Raw genomic sequence first — 20,948 nt, 5'->3', positions numbered from 1 at the left:
CGTGGCCGGTGTTTAGCTCGGCGGACGAAAAGCTCTCTGCGAGACAGCTTAGATGTTTGGTTTGGCAGTGCTTGAATTTCGTTCCCTCGCGGTGCAACATTAAGATTCAACCCACAGCTGTCTCGATGTGGGCGAAGTTGATTTAAACTTTTGACTTTATCGAGTGAGTTTGGCGAGGGTTTTTGCTTTCACCGCCAGCTTCAGACGGCCGAAGGATGAAGACGCTCGGCGACGATAAACAAATGTTGTTTTCCTAACGTGATATAAATAGGTAGCAAGTGAGTTATCTCATGGAACGGCTTTTTGAAAAGTGCTGTGATGTGTTTTTTTTTTTATTTAATATTTTTTACCTGACACAATTTGATCGAGTTTGAGTACCTAAGCTTTGCTTTCTTTTGACAAACATAATTCCAGTGAACGGGAATGTTCCAGCCAAACAGGATAATGTCTTTTTTATAACCGTCAAATGGATTAAAAAACATAATATCCACCATCCAGGAAAAGCTTATTTCATCACCACACGATAATTAATTCCCACGAAATGGCACACCCTGTGCTCGAAACCATTGATCGAGTTAACATTGAAATTGAAACATTGAGCAAAGCTTAATGGTGAAATTGTTGGTTTAAAATTGTGCCATAAGTATGATTTGAGCGCGAAAAAAATGCTTTAAAAATGGCATGATTGCATCGCAAAAAAACCGATGGGAACCATTTTTTAATTATTGCTTTTATTGGAAAAATGAAAATCAGCAAATGATGTTGTTATCGCAGGGTAAAATGAAGCTTCTGTATGAATACTGACACATTTCAAGTGTAAACATGCCAGGAAGATAATGTATTTCTTCCAAAGCTTGATGGTGCATTTATGGTGCATGTTTGATGTATGGTACACAAACGCGTTTTACTTACATGAAAATCAATACATTAATTAAGCATTATTTGCACCCTGCTTAAGCAAAGCCGCTCCTTAGCATTAATACGTCCGTTGTTCAACTGCATTACATGGCACTGCAACCTTGAACGATGCGTTATTTAATACATCTGGGCGAAGAACAACCAGAACCGAAAGACGTCTTGTACTATAGGGCAGAGGTTGTGGTGGAGTTTACAGAAAGCAAGACAAAGGCTGCAAGTGGATTCGTAAATTGTTGTCATAATTTGGCGCAAGCACAATGAACGGTATGCGAGCAAAACCAGAGTGGGAGCTTATGATGGATTCATAGCATGGAAGCAAGGAGCAGACCAAAGACAATGTACATGAAGTAACATAAATTCATCAAAAACATCCCTTTTTCGTCCAACCTTACAGGGTTTCGTTTGTTAGGTTCAGTTACAACTGTTCGTCTGCTTGTAGGGAGTACTATTGTTTTTTGAGGGTAACAGAAGGACCACGTCCTTTTACATCGGTAACGGCGAACGAAACGCTTGGTTCCGGTTAGAGAAGAGCAGCAACGGATAGTTTTCTGAATATATTATAACTTTTCCCCTTTTCCCTAGACGTCTACGTCTACGTCTCAAAACTCGGTTGGTCCAATGTTCCAATGATTCCCAAACATACGCCCCACACTGTAGCGCATTTGTCTGTTAAAATGCGCTTTTTCCGCATGTCATCTTGCTATCGAAACTCCGAGCCAAGAGTATTTTTTTATTGTTACGACCGGCACCTTGCAATCGAGCGGCATTCGCTTTATTTCTGCTTAGTGGGTGTAATATTTTCCCGAGAAAATGACGACGTTTTAACTAGAGGAAGCGATTTGCTTGTGTTTTGGTTCTATCCACCGGTTTTCGTTCCCGCTGCAAACCGACTGGAAGGTGGGTTGCGTACCGAAGAAGCCAATTTTATAACCTCTATGCATTTGCTTTGTTCCGTGCCGTCGGGTACGATCATGATTTAATGGACGACGGAGAAGCAAGTGATTTCATTTTTTATGATTTTCTTTTAAAGTTACAGCTATTACAGTGTGTATGGTTCCCGGAATCGGCTGTCGGAGGCTGTTGAAAGGTGTGTTGTTGAGTTCAACAAGAGGGTTTTTATTCGATTAAGCTCGAAATATATCACAACATCTAATTCGAAACACGAAACACCGAGCATTTCAGGCACAATTATGACATGTCCTGTGTCGTTGCTTGTGATTGTTTATTAGCACATGCTTGATTTGTTGTGATTTTTATTTTAATCGGTAAAACAATGATTTCAGTTGCTTTAATTAGCTGGTAGATTAGGTTATTACAGTTGTTTAACATGAAATAACAGTTTAAAATACCAGTAGTGATCATTCTATCGTTTTACAGTATTTATGCACCACATTCAATATGTTTTAAGCGATGTCTAAAGTTTACGAAATTGGACGCAATATTTCATTTAAAACTGGATTAATGTAATTTCCTGAAAGCCAGAAAGTTGCTGCAAAATTTAGGAAACAATATCTATAATCCAAACCTCAGTTAAAACCTTCAAGTACTATCACAAACCCTTAAAAGTTATAATTCCATCTTAGGGAGTTCCTTTTCTAATTTCTAATCGGACAAACATGTTCAAGGGTATTCCGATGAAAGCGAAAATGGTGTGTCCAGTACAGTCTAGTTTCAACAAACGAAGTTAAGTTCTTTGAATTACCTACGAAGTTTCCAGGATATCAAACCACTCTTCTCCAACATTTTCATTAGAAAGACGCTCAATTCACTGTTAGACTTATTTCTGTTCGTTGAAAGAAATATGGATATAAATTCAGAACTCGCAGGAAGTAATGATACAGATACACGGTGCAAAGAATTGATTAATTCAATACTGTTTTGCTGTGCTTCAATAATTGGAAAGTCCGATCCCGTTTAGTCTATTTTTTTTAAAGTAAAGACTTCAATTTCAACCAAGTTACAGTTGAATGTAGTTTGATGAAACTGGAAAAATCCCTTAGTCGCTATGTACATTATTTAAGTAAATGACGTTATAAATGTATTGCATTGCAAAAAATATTTGAATACAGCTATGTTAAAAAATTTAACGCAATAAGACATTTCCCTCAACATGTTATCCTCGGTTCCCTTCATTTTTTTCAAAAATTGCTCTTCGATTTTTGCTCCTGAAGACGAGGCTGCATTGGTCACAATATAGAGTCATGAGAATAACGCTAAGCCTAGATAAATAAACGCAATTTGTCGTCATGGTGAAAATCCTAGAATGGATTTCAGTGAAACAGTGGATTTTGTCTCAAACCATATTATTTATTCATGAGCTTATGAATTGTCTGTTAACTCGATATTTATGAAAGAGGATTGTGATGAGTTTGGAGCACCACTGATAGTGACTTGACATGAAGAACAGATAAACCTTAAATAGCAAATTTTCTTTGGGGTTCATTGAAAACTAAGTTCTTGGAGAACATTTAGAATCTATTGCTACTCGTACGTTAGGTTCTAAAATAATAAAATCCAGTGAGTCTGACCAGTTTTAGTATTGCTCTTTATCGAAAGGGCGTAAGAGAATTGGTAATTGATTTGTGATACAATGGGTTAATCACTGTTTGGATTGAGCAACAGTATTTTAAAAATATCTCAAAGGTAATTTCATCCTTCTCAATCCAAATCCGACTGCTAAGTGGGAGTTATCACAATTCATCAATTCATGACCTTTGAATATCACTCAATGAATACATTCAAATTCAAATGCATTTACAGATAAAAAACAATCATTTTGTTTTAGCAAAAGCCTACCCATTTTATGATTTAATTCATCTTTCTTGCTAATGCAATAACAGTTCAGCGTACATTTGTACCGAATGAATCTTTAACCATATGCCGTCTGACGGTCACGTACGTAGGTTGCAACTAATTCCCAGGCACCAGGCCGGTATATCCGACACGTGATCATCACTTTTCCGTCCATTTTCGTACCCATATCATTCGCATGTGGTTGGCAATGTGCTTTACACACCGATCCATTCCCGCGGGCACAATCACACTTCAATCAGGTCAATCGATTAAATCAATCAGGCTGGCTGATTGGTTTCACAGGCAGTTTTGCAACACAACTCTCCAGTGGTGCACGAGGCTCACGAAGTGTTGGACTCAGTTAATAAATTCAGCAAATATTGCTCACCTTCCACGACAATAAACTCCGTGTCTACATTGGCTACGGTAGAAAAAAAGCGACGTAGCAAAAACAAAAATCAAATACAAATTGATGAAAAGTAATTTTACCTCACAAAGTTGCTTTGTTTGTGTTGCGTTGTGTACGCAATGGGCGTTAAAATAAATCGATGTGATACAAATAAAACTTCAAACAAACGACTAAAACAATCTTGTTACCAAGAAACGAAGAGTGTGTTACATTTGTGCAGGCTCGAGTATTTTCTACACATGAACAATTTTTTTTTTTTCAAGATTGTTTATAAAGTTGCTTAAACTAATTAAATCCAAAATTCAATTTATTGCGGAATAATAATTGCTTAGAAAAGTTTTATATTTCAAATTTGGATGATTTTACAGGAAGCGACACAAAACAGCTGAACCCTTTCAAGCATAACCGACCTGCCAAAATTTAACTCAATCTTTTGGGAATTTGTTTTCGTTTTTTTTTATTGCCTTTTTACCATCTTCACTTTGTGCGAAAGGCACCAATTTCGGGAAGCCCATGTCACACGCACTGGCAAAGGCATTTTCTTGCGCAGTAAACCTCCACAGGGCTGTACAATATATTCGCTTGGTGTGTACACGCTTTGGTGGGAGGAATAAATAATTGTTGTGAAACAATTGTGCAAACAGTACGTGTTTTTGTGGTTATGTTTGGAACCTTTCCTTGCCGTTTGCATGCGCGTGGAAAAGAAAGTGGAAATTGTACGTGATCTGTAAGATGTTTGTTCAAAGGTGGAAAACCGTGGGAAATTGCACATTTCCCAACTGAATGCATGTGTTTGGGGGATAAATCAAATAGGATAAGTATTTGTATTTGGTCAACTACTGATTTTAACGCGCAAATATGGGTGCCGCTCTTGCGCGATAACCAACCATTGATTTCATGGAAGTTTCATATTTTTATTAGTATTTTTGTGTTTTAGTCTGTTACACATACATTTACGATGTTTATTCCAAGCATCAAATGCAAATTGGTCTAAATTTAAATAAATTTCATAATTTTGTGTAAAGAAAATTTTACTGTCCCCAGGAAACTTCTTTGATTCGCGCTGAGTGACGAGCGAGTGTTAAAGTGTAGGAAATAACATATTAAATAAGCAAATCAATATGAAAATGGGATCAAGATAATAATTTGTTAATAAGACACCTGCCTCTTAATCGAACACTCATAAAGCACCGCAAACACCCTTCCAAACATCCTTCGTACATATAAACAATAAAGAGATTATGTTGTAAACCTTCTTCAGGTGACATAAAGCCCACCACAAAACCCTTCGAACTTTATTCACTTCGCTGTGTGCCGGTGCGGTCCTGTGTGCCTTCCCTCAACTACTGCACACATTCTTAGCACAATAAACGTGTCCTCTACAGTTTTACACGATGTTTTATAAACATCAGCACCTTTCGAGCGTCGTAAAATCGTTCCGAGCATCGGCTTCACAGCATCTGGATTTCGTTGCGGTTCGTCGCAAACGATTGGTGTCTTGTGTGGTTGCCTTTGTTGTGTGTAATTAAATTGAATATCTTGTATTTGAGCTGTTTCTCTAGGTAAATAAATTCATGCCATTGTGTGGTTGATTGAAAATGAACTGATACTTACCGATAGGTAAAAATACAGAACCTTAAACAAACCCATTCAATGATTGAATTTGCGAAACATGTTGCACTTGATCGCTACCAACGATCGATCAATACAAACCAGCTATGGTGTGCAAAAGGTACACCTGCCGAACCGTGTTTCCATGGTTTGCAGCGGAATCTATATATTTTGATTTTAATTCGCATTATTGCACTCCGTTCGGTTGCGAATCATTTGCTCGAGCATTTCTCCACTTGATGCATATGTAAGCAGCTTACAATTGATTTCAAGTTTGGATCTATTCATCCGCTACCTAGTAATCCAGGCTGAAGTGATGCAAATTATGGTTTTATACCGAATAACTAATGCAAATGGGCTAAAGCTAATTATGAAATGTGTTCAGTTCATTCGGCCAAATGCTAGCTGGAAGATGAAAAACAAAAACATCACTCCATGGTTTTGCTTCACTGCGTAAAAGCCTGAAATGTGAGACTTTTTTCAAACGATTACACATCCATAGGGGTTCCTCAGCTTCTCGGCTTAGCCAAAAGTCTGACCATAAAGTTGTGTATGATTAGATCATTGAATATGCTCCTCCTCATCATGCTGCACCTGGTCACAGGACGCGATATACGGTGGCACTTTACACCGAACCGTTCCAGCTACGCGACGCTGCTGTATGTGTTGCACGCGCTCTAGCTTCCAACCTTTTGTTCCGGCTAATCAATACACAAAGGAAAATGGACACAGGGTCAGTGTTAGTGAGTTACCAAAAGTTGATCTACCTAGGCACGGCCAACGGTCACTCGATGAATTCGAATGCCGATCCAGACAAGCAGATACGGGCAAGTTTTCACCACCGCCCAGGGTACCGCCATGACATTTGACTTTGCCGTCGTTCAGGACATGGACAGAACAAACAACACATAAAAGTATATGTTTGGGAAAAGTTTTACCATCACACACACACACACAAAGAAAACGGAACAAATATTAAATCAGAAGATAAGCAGTTTGAAGAACACGCGCCGTAATGGAGGCGCCCGATCTTTTACTCGGCAGCGAATGAAGATCGATCATGATTAAGGTGCTTCCAATGAGAGTGATTCCAGTAACTTAGATAAATCGTTGAAGTAGAAATGAAACATCAATAATAATGTCAAATATTGGAGTACCATTGAATAGCATTAACATCAGACCAGAGATTATTTCCAGTTATTTCAGTACCTTTAATTGTTTTTGTGTGCCTTTTAATGTTTGGTAGTGTGAACAGTGCTAGTATTATATAAAGGTCTGCAAGCACCCGGTTTGCATTGCATTTGCATGTGGCTTTAAGCTTTACCTCGCAAATCCAAATAGTTATTGTTTTGAGTAGCTGTCTAACAAATTTCAAATTTAAGCACGTTTCAGAAATCTTTTAAATGGCTGTCTGATATTATAGAATCACAGATAAAATGTTTAAATTAAAGTTTATTTTTTACGAATGATCATACGGCTCTGATAAATTTGAGCAAATGATTAAATTTCTGATAAATTTAAAATTCATTAATTAATTAATTAATTAATTTATAAAATTATTTTATTTTAATTAATTTAGTTAAAGTTTGCACGAAATTGGAATAGCTCTGATACGGTGTTTAAGTTTTGAAAAGATCCAAATGTTGCAATTTGTTTCCTTTTTACATGAATTAATTGTTGATTCTAATCATAATTTGTTGACTACATTACGTACATTTTAAACCCACAGGGTATATCACAAAAGAAAAGAAAGCATCATATTTTCAGCCGGCGCTCTAAAAATTAATGAGGAAAGCAAAGGTGCGAACCCATTATAAGTAAATGCGAAACGTTATTATAACATATGAAAATCAAATCCAAAATAAAAATACTACTATTACTACTACTCAGCCGGCGCTCAGTAACTTTGATCAATTGGCGGTTGGGAAATGCTTCTGCTATACTCCCTGCTGAGGTGAATATTTTTTGTGAGCTCCTGTTTTGTGTGTATAAAGACGGTGCAATGGAGGCGCCCAGTGACACCATGTTCTTGGTGATCGACTACTTGCCCCGTATTCATCTCGACATGGTTCCACAGCCTCTTTACAGCTGGGATTAGTTACCAAATGACTTCCTTTTGTTTTGGAGAGCCATTAGAATTCTAATGAGTACAACTAAAACAATGCCAAAGCAACCCTTAAGTGCTTCCCAACGGAGGCCTACGAGGACACCTTCGCGACATGGAAGAAGCGTATCCAACAAGGTATTAATGCAGAACATTTGAAGATTAATACAAATTTTCATTGGCCTTTCACTGTTTAGAGAATGGAAATGTCTTCAAACGAATGTGAATTGTATCTTAGATTAAGCTACCTCTTTAGTTGTAAGCAATACGGCCGTCCTTGTTGAAAAAAAAAAATCATTGATCCGATCAATAACACTACTTTATCTAAAGGAATTTTGTACTAAAAGAGCAGACCTTCTTCATGATATTGAATCGTCTAGACAAACTAGACATAAATTTCCAATTACCGAAAATTTCAATAACTGTCGTTAAATGACTATTACGATATTGTTTTTGACGATTTTTTTGTAAATATATAAATTTCTTTAAAAATAGATTTGATACCTTTGTAAAAATAATAAATCCTCCAACAATTTTTTGATTTTTGTTTACAAATTACAATTTTGGCCGATCGAATAGTCTATTGTTTCTACTATCTAATTACACAAGCAAAAGTGAGCTTCAAAGAATAATAGCGATTCATTAAAAAAGTAGTTGCAATGTTGACAACATATTGTTTGAATATTTGATTATAAATTTGTTATGGTTTCTATACTGTAACTATCAAGGTCCGTTGTAAAACCCCGTGTATTCTTATTGTAGTTATTTTTTCAGTGATTCTTCTCGTCAAATTCAATAAAAACCACCTTTATTGATCATTATTTATAAACTGCAACAGTTTTATATCGGCACCCAACGTCTCCTACCAATCAGTCATCTCACAACAAAACATCCACCTGGCACTAAACATTCAACAAACTCACACCACTGACAAAGTATTGTTCCAATAAGCGACGGCGATACCCACAATGCGAATGTCTGCTCCAAATCGAACACGATTGACCGTCGATTCAGCGAAACACAAAAAAAAAACAGTAAAGAAACCCCCATTAACCCGGCGCGGTAAAGCGTATTAGTGAACCGTTTCTTGTCCGTGGTGCTATTTTCCCTTTTATGAAACAAAGCCAAAAAAAAAACTGCGCACACACACAGAAGGAAAGCACACCAAAAGAAAGAGGAACTGTTTATTTTTAATTTCCCCGGTGCTCTATTTAATGCGGACCTGCCGTTACCGTGTTCAGGATCGTCTGTCGATGAATTTATTTAGTCGTGTGTCCAACACCCGCACCAACCACACACCTTCACACCACACGCATCTTTGTGGTGGCGACCAGCAGTGGACAACTGTTGTTATTTGCGTCACTTGTGCTAAATTATCCCTTCCGGTATGTACCACGCTGCATGCGTTTCGAGTTTTGATGGGTTTTTGGTGAAAAAAACATTCGTATGCAGTCACTAACCCCTGGACGGACTTTTCTCATTATTGTTATTATCTACTGTCTGTCCCAGTTTATGTTTTTCCCCCATATTTTTTACTCTTTTACAACCGAAACGGTGTGTATGTTGTTTGTCGACAAAAGAAGGAAATGAAAACAACACTAATCCGAATAGGTTTGGTTTGTTTCATCTTTTGTGTGCTGCGTTTGGTGGATTCGTCTGTCTTTTCCTTCACATTTTACTTTTCAAACTGTTTTTTTTTTTACTATTTTCCTACTGTTAACCTTTCCGCTTAACCTAAACTCTCTTCACTTACGTTCACATTTATGCGAATGGTGTAAATTCACAGCGGCATTAGATCATTACTTTTGTTTCGATGTCGAGCAGAGCTGGTTGGACATTTCTTCCTCTCCGCGAAGGCAAAGTAATTAAATTTCACACTTCACTGTTGAACGTAATGACTTCCCGGCGGCCACGGAAGGACCGGAACCGAAGGGTCAACATATTTTTTTTCGCCTTTGCTCTTTCCGAATACTTAGAGCACACTGTGTGAGATTACGAATAAGGGTCACCTTTTGTATGAGTAAAAAATAAAACAGAAAAGCCTCCCTTTTTTTGGTTTTAAATGTTAAAAACCACACAAATTCGGTCCTTTCTTTCGCTACTGGATTGAGCGACCAAATAATACAACACTATAAAAACACTTTTACCAGTAAGGTACACACACACACTCGCTCGTCTCGGTAGGACACATAAACCCACGTGTTTGCACGTCAACAACCGTCCGAGTGTTAAAAGGATACTGCCAGGCCAAATCCTTTGCGACCGCTTGGCGAGAAGCGTCCGTACGCGGCGTCGCTTACCGAATGACTGACCGGCATCCGTGAGAACAGTCAGCTCGGCAGCGGTCCGGGCTGTTTTGTTGACGACCGCTTGCGGCATTCCGAAACGTGTGTGTACCGTTCGTGCGTTTACCGACGGCGGGATGAACTTCGTGCAACAGTACAAAGAGCGCGAATGAATGTTCCGTCACACCATGCCACCTGGGGCGCGAATGCGCGTGGATGCACTCGGAAACCCCAAACCGGGACGGTGGAAAACCGGCGAGTTTTTGTTTATCGCCGGAAAACCCGATCGCTGCCGGTGGAGGTGAAGGTGGGCTTGAGTGGAAAAGGGATGGAAAACTTACTAATGGATTTCCACGGTCCGGTGAGTGCGGGCGGGTTGAATGGAAGGTAGGGAAGAGATGGTAATATCAAGCAGAAAAAAATACTTGCGGAACCAAACAAGCAACAAAGGGTGCCGGGTTTGATGGATGAATTCCGGCTGGTGTTCATTTCGGCAGCAATAGATAGTAGACGTTAGGTGGTGGTCTGTGCATATGTGTTAAAGATGGATTCGTAGCGGCAATGAAACAAGAGGCAACTTATTCTTTTCTTTAAGTGTCGTGGTGAGAGTTCATTGTTAAGCAGTAGTAAGTGTTAAGCCAATTCATTAAGTAACTACTATTTTTGAATTGGTTTAGCTGGCATAGGTGCTCAATTTTGCTTATCCAAAACAGCATAAATCAACGTTTGTTGTTTTATTCTTTTTGATGTAAATTTATTTTTAAACCATCCAGTATGGGTGCCTTAAATAATTATTTTCGTGTCTAGCAATCGTTATTTTCGAAGGGTATAATTTTAAAAGTTAGCTGGTATATGTGTGCAGGGATAATTCTCCGAGAGAAATGAAGTGTCGGGTGTAGTACCGCCACTTTAAAACGGCGATCCTGACAATGCCAACAATATTCGTGTAGGAAAACCATACGAAAACGTTGAACTGGTGGGACCAGATCGGTGTAATGAGCTGTAGAAATGAACGAAGCCAGATGATGTTATTCAGCACCATGGTTAAACTCGCTCTTTTGATGCCAATCCGGTGAAATCCTGTATGTTTTTTTCGTTAGAACGGCCTGGCCGTATCGACTTATTTTACCACGTAGCCGGATAGTCGATAGGAGCGATACCGGTCAGCACACGACAGGACCGGTCCAAAATCCCATCCGGACTAATCCCCCACAGTAAGGACTGATTATCCAGCTACGTAATAACATTAAGTCTAGTAAGCCATGGCATGAAATGGCAGACATGACCTAGAAGGTCGTTATGCCAAGAAGAGAAAGAGAAAGACACACCTAATGGAGATAATGAGGAACACAGACTCAATTATTCAATAAACGTATTAAAAGATCGTCTAGAAGATTTTTCTGTCAATGCAAAATTCTATAAAAAATAAAAAATTCTTTTAAAAAGCATAACTAAGAAACAGATTTTGGCCAATATAATTCTTGATCCTTGGTTCTCATTTTTTTTTAGTTTTTAAATCAAGCATACTGCAACCTTCGAGAATAAGTATAGTAGTTTTGTTTTTGTTTTACTGTATGGTTGTGGTTTGAATCCAAATAATATTTTTCAATATCAATTAGAAGCATTTGAAATAAGGTAACTTCTCACATAATACGTTCACAATATAAAATGCAAATAAACGGTCTCGAACCAGACCACTGCCTACGCATCACCGACACGACGGATGAACTCAATACCAGCTCTTGTTTATACTCTTGTTGGCTTCATCTCCTTGCAAGCATACTTGCTTCTTTATGATCGAAGTCGAACTTTACACTAGAATGGTTGTCGGACCGGCCACTTTCCATTACTCACTTCCTATTTTCCAGCCCTTTTATGCCGCCCGGTTTATTCAATTCGGAAACAGTAACGTACACACAACACGATGCAAAGCTCAACTCCACATACTGCTACGTACGATATCCCAGGACTACGTGATATAACAACGACAGCAACAGCGGGTAATATCCCATAAACAGCTATAGGATGGTGTTTTGCAAATGCACCATCGTGCGGAAACGGTCAACACGCTTCCCGATGGTGCGCTGGAAAAGAGGAAAAGTTTTCAAAACAACAAGTTTATTGCACACAAAAATCAACGGCATTATTTATCGCGTACAGTTTCTTGCATTAATAGCAGCGAGAACACAAAAGTAAGGATCTAATGTAAAGTTTAGCGATATGAAGTTGTTATTGACTGATTGATGGGGTTAGGAAAAGTGTGCCACCTCGCCTCCATTTGATTGATTTATTACAGTAATTAATTATGCAATTTGAGGTGCACTTTGTTGTTCACATTCGTGGTACAAATGGGCACGGCAAGCACTGGAAAATAGCCAACTTCCTCGGGGTAAACCTTACCGGACACGATACAACCGGCTGGAAGATTTCATGAACAAACAATATTGTTGCGAGAATTTAACCTTGAAAACCGACATGATTATGTTCCGTTCCATCAGAGAAGATCCATCGCACTCTCTCTACCTCTACCTCTATCTATGCATAATACTAATCCTTGTCGGAAAGGATGCGCTTCATGCACAATGAAGGAAACTCACTCTGATTTATGCTGACGCATGATTTGATTACCGTGTATCACAAGCACAATCCGGTACGGTACAGAGAACGTGGCATTCGGTCCCGTTTTACTGAACACAATTGCTTTCAATATTTGCTATTAATCTAAGTCCACACCGGACGCTTCGCAAGCGCAATCATCAACAATCAATCCCGGGCTTGCATCCGACCCATTTGGTCTAATATAATTTTTATTAATTCGACAACATGAAATACATTTTATTGGCTGTTCGTTGCTGCATGCCCAATACTAATCGGTCGGACGGGATGAGAACCGGCAGAATGCTGCTGTCTCGCAGCAACGTGAAAGTACGGTGCATGCAACTTAATTTACTTTTACGAGTCATGTAATTCCCGGCAGCAGATTAGATTTTGCGCAACCCGCGAGTGTGCTTGTGCACTGCTTATGCTTCCGTTCGCTTCATCGAGCGGGTTGCCGGGTTTTGGAATGTGGCACGGTTCGGTAAGTCGCGAAAAGGGGGACCGCTTCTTCCTTAGCGACATGTAACATCATTTAGTTCGGTGTTGACGCTTGTTTTTTTGTTTTGTTTTATTTATGGCAAGATCTCGCGAGAATGTTTGTCGTCTGTTAAGCAAACAGTTTACAGAGCTGCCGTATAAAACGATTCGGCGGCACGATAGACGTCCACCGTTTAGGACAATGCGGACCATTCGTTTCGTTCTGCCAGCTTGTGCGGCAGACATCGCACAACGATGCGTGACCGTGTACCATTGTTCCATCTCAAAATCCCGCTCATTGACAGCTGATTTGAATCAACAGTGAAAGCAACGTGTGAACAGTCATCCATCGTACGGATGTCATGTTCGATAAGGTGAAAGCTTTCTCATGAAAACTTGCAAAAAAAAGGTCCTTAGCTTGGGTAAATTTTCAAACATAAAGACCTGCCCCAAATACCCGGCGAGAATTATGGATTAAGGTAAACAGGAACAGACGACTAGGAAGCAGCATCACTGGCAGATCGTTCCCTGCATTGCCATTTCGTCCTTCCGACACAAAGAAAGGACAGACACGCCGCACTCCTGGGTGAACCGACTATCGATCAGGATACGTCTGGAGAGGTAAACAAAGACAAACAGTCAAACACGGTGGCAATGGGAATTTGGTCCTGTTGCCGAATTCAGCTGCTGAATAAAGAGCCGTCAAGCGAACGGCTTCACCCCGGTCCGAAGCGTCCTCGTTCCGGATTTTGGATTTTATCGTCACCTTTGCGTGACACCCAACAGCCAACATCGCCACCTCAACCCGGCGGTGGAACCAACCGTGTTGCAACAAAGGATCCACATCAACTTCCGCCGTGACTGTTGACCGGTCGAATTGCCATTCAAAAGGTGAGGAAATTGCATCGTTCCTTGTTGCTTTGTGCCCAGCCAGGTGTCCTCCGTAGCAGCCTCTTTCGAGACACGTTTATCGCTTTCCGGGACATAAAGCGAAATAAGCACCTAGCATGTTCGACCATGATTTGTTCCATCCGTTTGATGCCGTTTAAACCGCATGCCCAGTTTAAACCGAACCGTTCCGATCGCCTTTTTATTGCTCATAACCCTAATGGTGCATAATAGAATTGCTTTTCTTACCTTCCATTTGAGGAGGGCTCTTTCTTTAAGCTTAAGAACACGAATAAAAATCGCTTTGTAACGAGCAGATTATGGTATGCAGACGATGCGATATCGACCTGGAGCATCCACGGTTCTTTGTGGGGCCAAAGTTTTAACATACCTCAACTGCACCGATGCCAAACATTTCCATCAACGCAGCAGATTTTCGTTCAAAATTTGCTTGAGAAAGCAGCGGCGCTACGAACGGCATATTAAACAGTTCGAAACCCAACAGATTACAGCATCGCACGGTGCATATCTTCACCAATCCGATTATTGGCCTGACTTCCGAACGATTTCCCGCTTGTTTTTTTTCTTTTTGTGTTGGCCTTCTTCTTTCATCACAAGCAAGTATGCACGATTTGCTTAAGACGAGCCAAAACGAGGAATAGAAGGAGCGGGATTTTATTATCCCATCCTCAAATCGGTGGTGGATTTGCGGCTGCTGCATTCCAAGCTGGTGAAAGTGAACGAATGGAATGTGCAATAAAATGTGTTTTTTTTGTGGGCGTATAAATCCCCATGTGCATCCCTTTTTTGAAGGTGAAGGTAAAAGCTCATCTTGTGCTTTAAAGCGAGAAATGAAACAGATGTGTCAATTAGCTGTCATTGTGCGTACGAGGAACTAATATTTGAAGGAATTTATAGCAAAAAAACAGTATATTGTAATATAGTGACAGTACTCAATCGACGCAGAAGTGTCAGTCAACAGTCGCAGTCATCATAATCAATATAATTATAATTTATTTATTCCTTATTACTTATTACTACAAGTAAAATAACCTAAACCTAACATTTAAAACCCCTAAACAATAATAATAACGCTGGATTATCAACTGCATCGCAGGATAGTCGTCGAAGAAACAGATCGAGTTCGAGGTCTGTCTGTGATGGCAGTGTTGCCATCACTCTCGCTATAATATTTTATAAACACTTAATACTATAATTCGATGTAATACATCATTATATATTGCAACATTTTGAAATATCCATTGACTTATGGAATTATTCATCATATAACTTAGGAAAGGTATGAGATACTCATGAAGGAAAGAATCTACTTACATATGAAGACCGTATTGCCCCATTTCTGCCGTTTAGTTTGGGAACGAATAATGCTCCACTCCACAAGCTATCAGTCAACAAATCCCAAATTGCACTCTCTCCTACCATCTCTTCTTCGAGCACCACTTCACGTCCGTTTGCTGCACAAATATTGTATGTACGACCCACATATTAGTTTCTCCATACGGAGCCGGTGCTTGCTATCTGTCACAAAATAATCCGGTGCAATAATTTTTATGCACAGTCCGTACAAATCTCCCATCCAGGACACTATTGATTCCCGGAGACCTACCGGGTCATATGTCGTTACCCGTGGATTGTGATTAATTTTTATATGCAACTCATAAATCCGGGATCGAGTTATCGGGTCACATCTTGCACACTGAGCCAGTTTACGCATACGATTTCATACGAGCGGAGAATGTCCCATAGACCGATAGGATAAGCACGTTTGTGCACCGACCACTAAGGCACACTGTACGCGGCTGTCACAAAACCGGCATGAAACGAACGCAATAATTCGCTCATAAATAGTCAAACCCTCACGTATTGGTCCTATTGATCTGGCGGCTCGAGAATGGGTCGATCCGGTGCGCATACACCGCACGATGGAATCGTTAGTTTCTGGATGCGAAATGTTAAATTAGACGTTTCTGTTCATTAAACACAACAGCACACCATCTGTTGAGCCGCCAATGCTGGAGCTGCAGCTGTTCGCCACTGGTCATTTAGTTGGTTTCATTGTACTTGGAACTAACAAATTCATCTCAAAAACGAGCGCTGTGTGAGGGGGGGCATGGTAAAATCGGATCCTTACAGCGGAATTACAACCATTCTCACGCACCAAAGCAACCAAATACCGACCATGGAAGTTAAGTTAATAGCGTGGCCAATCACATCGGTTGTAAATTGGCCACCAACACTATCACAAACGCTTTCGAGTTTCCGCAGGGTGACAAATTAATTAGCGTAAAGCTTAGGTCGGTGCAGTGACCTGATATGGCTCACCGGTAGCCTTAATTAGTGCATTATTCAAGAGCGATTTTATCGTGGAATGCTGTGTCCTGTGTTTTGTGTTGTACAGGGAACAAAAACTAACCGGTTAATGCATGCAGATGCTGGTTAAATATTGTTATTTGTTAGCATTAATCCTTAATTACCTAATGCATCAAACACGGTGTCATGCTCAATTCAAGCTCAACTGCACGTCCATCAATTCAGGTATGATGTGTTCTTTTGTGGAGCAGGACGTGTGATCCATGGGTTCTTTTGATCAAACCAATAAAATGAGTACAGGTTTTCGATTCATTTAATGACTAAAAATTGTCTTCGTATCAAAATAACTCAGACTGACTTTTTTGGTAATAGGCATTGTTTATGCGGATGTAGCTCTGTAGAAAGATTTTTTTTTAAATAATCCTTTTCTCATTGATAAAAGGCAATGAAAGCGATGAAGTTCGTAGATACTTTACTTCCCTATCCGGCGCTACAACCGCTTCGCGGTCTTGGTCTGCTGCAGGAGTCCTCTCGGCAGACTGCAATCCATTAGTTCGAAGTTAGAAGATAGACATTTTTATTGGCTTATTTTTGGCTTCTTTCTGGCTGTCTAGCTATTTTTCTATGTTTCCCGTGTTATTGTTTTCTAGCATCGGCCTTGCTGCTGGGTGCCAGACTTGCGGAACAAAACTATACAAACGAATAAGCGTAGAACAGCCAGAATGGAGGAATAGAAAGGGCAATTTTGTTCGCTTCCTATAACCATGTCGTAACATAGATAACAAAACCCAAATAACGGGTAAAGGTCCAAGAAACACAGAATTGCTTGCTAAATTTACAATCAAGATAGTATTGTTACTAAGAAACTCAACTGATAACTCTTTCCCACCGTTATGTACCTTTGGAATAAATAGATACATAACACACATGAATGCGAAGACTATTAAATAATTCTTGATAATCTTAACCGACGTGAGGTTGTTTTCCTGGAAATCACAATCTTTGACGTTCGATAATGTTCCGCTTATCTGCTCTGCAAGTGGTCTTATGCTATACTTCAATCATCAAAACGAAGCATAAATAATACTCCGCGCACCTCGATGCAGAACTGGTTAGAGGATGGCATTTGGATCACGTACTACTTTGTGTGCAACTACTCGTTCACCAACATCGTTAATCAGCCGGTGTATGTACGAGGAACTACTGCCTCGGGATGTACGACTGGTGTACACCCGCACTATTCAGGTCTGTGCTCGGAGAACGAAGTAGTTCAGTCGGTGCCATAAACGAATTTGAGTTCAGACACTCAATCCGACGAAAAATTCAACGAATTAGCAATAAATCAAGTGTTTAAATCAATGAAATAATGAGAGTTACTAAAATTGACAATAGAGTAGCATGGCTACGGTGTTGCTACTTAACTGATTATTGGGTCACCTTATCACCACCGACGACCGTATGTCTGGATTGCCCTTATGCTACTAGCAAACGATAATCTTCCATTTGATTGAATGGATTTCAATGATAAGATTTGGGCTGTTGGTGTCTTAATAATAGAAGACTTATCTAAAGGTAGGTAAACGCCAATTGGTAGTACCGTAACTGGTCACAACACGCTTAATTGTATGCCCAGACGATATCATTTATAATAAAATCTCGCATTATCGGTTCATTTTGGACAACAATTGTCACGCTTGAGCTTTATTAATATGATTTCTTCGGGTTAGTTGTACACAGGGACAATTTTTTCGGCCGTTGAGCACAGTCCGTTCATTGTTGAAATCGGGTTGCGTCCCGTAGTACAAGCAAACGTTCCGTTCTTGTAAACCGGACGACTGACGACGTTCGTGACGGCATAGTTACAGACAAAATAGTACGTTTTCCACTGTCCATCCAACCAGTACTGCATAGCGCATCCCATTTTGTCAGTTTGATCGCTCACCATCTGGGTGAAATGTCCAATTGCAGGTCTTAAATGGAAGGATGAAGCAGATTACAATGAAAATCATTAACCTGTATAAAGTTCGTGGCTACCAAACTTACCCCGTATAACCCGATGGATAGCCGTCCAGCTGAGTTTGTGTGGTGACGTTGTATTCGCTCCACCAGCCATTGATACCCTCCAGAACAAGTTGGGAAGTGGTTTTGGTCATGCCGTAAAACTGTGACATGGCAATGTTCTGTCCGGCCCATGCGTACACAGGCGTATTACGACAACGATCGTGTCCATAGACGCAGCTACGAGCATTGTTGCCTGCTTGGTTTGCCAGTTCCGTATCCCAGGTAATCGTAGGCATTGCTTTCGCTGGCAGGAACGATGGACAGGATGCACACGGCGCCAACTGACCTAGGGCAAACTTCGATCGACGTGTGTTGTGCTCGGAAAGAATCAAACTCTGCAGATTGGAGTCCATTACCACTACGGCCGGACTCTTGCCGGCGCAACTAATACCACCGGTTGCTGGAGGTGGATTACAACCGACGTTCGGTACTCCTGTCTTACAATAAGTTGTGGTGCAGTAGTTCGTTTGCGTCTGTAGCCCACTGACCAGGCAGCATACGATCGCCACTAACGGAAGAGAAAAAGAATTGATCATCCGGGGAAATTTAATACGCAGCATTACAATTGTTCTACCTACCGAATATCCAGCTCGCCATTTTGCTGTTGTTTCCAGTCGAAGCTTCGGTTCACTGTTGAGTGATACTTGCGTTGCTCGGTCGTTTTATATCAATTAGGAACAAACAACCCGCGTTGTTCCAAAAGCGAACTCCGAATGAAGCGTTTTATTGAATTTGCACTGTGTGTATGTATTGAACGCGAACCAACAACACCCCACGTTATCACGTTTGTAAGTGAGCAAACAATCTGCATCCATTATTGGTCCTATTTTAGCTGTCAGTCCCAAATCTAGAGAAAAGCTACGTGTTCTGAGATGAAGCGCAAATTATTAGACTAACTCACACAGTGTGCTGTGAGTGTGTCAAAGAGGTGATGGTGAATGGTAATTGTTTTAAAGCAGAGTAGTTTGTTTCTTTTTAATATGAACTAGAGTTTAAACTTACATTGTGTGTTTTCGTCGTAAACGCTGCTACCTTAAGGTTCCAGGTGATGAAGGTGATATGGGTTCCTTTTAAACATCTGTGAATGAACTGACACAAAGAAAGAACCTATTGACTACAAGGCACGTATTGATTGTACTGGGATCTGCAGAATGAAAAACAATGTATTATGTCCAATCCCACGATAAAACTGTAAAAAATGTTGTTGTAACTTCACTATTGACAATAATTTTCCTGTATCGGTATTATATACTGCTAAATATAAAGAAAATAGTAGGAAACCTCAAATGACCTTATTCCTACCATGATATTTATGCAGCTGTTTGTCTAGAATCTGATGATGTTTGTGCACAGTTCAAAACAACACAAATTACTATCTACAAGAGAATACACTTACAAAGACTGCCTTATTCTATTAGAACAACAATAGGAGGAGCAACAACAATAGGTAGTCTCTTAAATGAAATGAACAAACTGTTAATCGACAATATCAACGATCATTTCGTCTTCATCAGTTTTTTCCCAACAGAGGGCGCTTTTATAGTAAGACTCGCAGTGAAATCTTTCTTTTATTTTTTTGGCTCAACGACTTAGTAGGCCATGTCTGTCATACAATATCTAACCAGTAGGCCATTGATACGAAAAACAAACTCTAATTGTTTAAACAGCAGCTCTGAAACTGCTACTAACCTATCTACCTATGCCCTAATAAACCATTGGAATCTTATAACCTTAGGAATCAAGAAAGTCAGAAAAGTTATGGTTTGAATATTTGAGATCCGCCCAAGTTGAATGGCCGTTTAATTTACCAGGTTTAAGAGGAAATATATGATTCCATTCATAATCACTATTTTAGACGTAATACAAAGTACTAATAATCAGCTTTATAACAACTCAAATAACCTGTAAAGGTTGTTTAACGCTGGTTGTTGGATTTCTCTGGTGCCCATCTGCATAACACACTCAAGTGCAACTCATACAAGTGCACTTGACTAGTCATCTGTAAGTGAACATTAAACCGCACAGAAAGATAAACAAAATGGTTCCGGAAGGTTTTTTTTTGTCAAACATAAACATGCTACAATTATTACCCTGGCATTGAGCAGAAGGTTTCATTTTTCAAGATCTATGTTTCAATCGATTGGTTCTATTCGTGTAGTGCTCATTCAAAAAAAAAATTTAAACAAACATACTTCACCTTCCATACTTCAAGGTGTGGCGCCTGCACATTAGGCAATCATAATATTGAAGTAAAATAAAATACAGGTATATTATAGTAGAATTATAGTAGAATTACGAATTATAGAATTATTATAGCAGTACTATGGTAATATGTACTAAGAACGAAGCAGTTGTGATTGGTAGCAGAAAAGCAGCATAGGTTAGAATAGGATAAATAAATAGTTAAAGATAAGGATAGGATAAATTAACATTAGAAGCTACATAGGAAGCAAATAAGGTAAGCTAGGATTAG

At 39.7% G+C, this 20,948-nt stretch overlaps 1 protein-coding gene across 1 annotated transcript; it reads right to left on the bottom strand.

Moving 5' to 3' along the window:
• Positions 1-18,137: 18,137 nt before the first annotated feature.
• Positions 18,138-19,072, bottom strand: LOC128710969 (antigen 5 like allergen Cul n 1-like). Its single transcript, XM_053805834.1, has 3 exons — positions 19,054-19,072; positions 18,458-18,983; positions 18,138-18,384 (listed from the first exon to the last, which is right to left on the bottom strand). Exons 1-3 carry the CDS (start codon positions 19,070-19,072, stop codon positions 18,138-18,140), a joined length of 792 nt encoding a protein of 263 aa, XP_053661809.1.
• Positions 19,073-20,948: the final 1,876 nt, after the last annotated feature.

This window comes from Anopheles marshallii, chromosome 3 (assembly GCF_943734725.1).
Source record: "Anopheles marshallii chromosome 3, idAnoMarsDA_429_01, whole genome shotgun sequence".
Taxonomy (NCBI): Eukaryota; Metazoa; Arthropoda; class Insecta; order Diptera; family Culicidae; genus Anopheles; species Anopheles marshallii.
The sequence above is the reverse complement of the archived record's forward strand: the minus strand, read 5'-3'. Positions and strand labels throughout refer to the sequence as shown.

Coding starts and splice junctions, on each gene's coding strand:
- LOC128710969 (XM_053805834.1), bottom strand. Junction 18,385..18,457: donor TATCCATCGGGTTATACGGG/GTAAGTTTGGTA, acceptor CTTCCATTTAAG/ACCTGCAATTGGACATTTCA.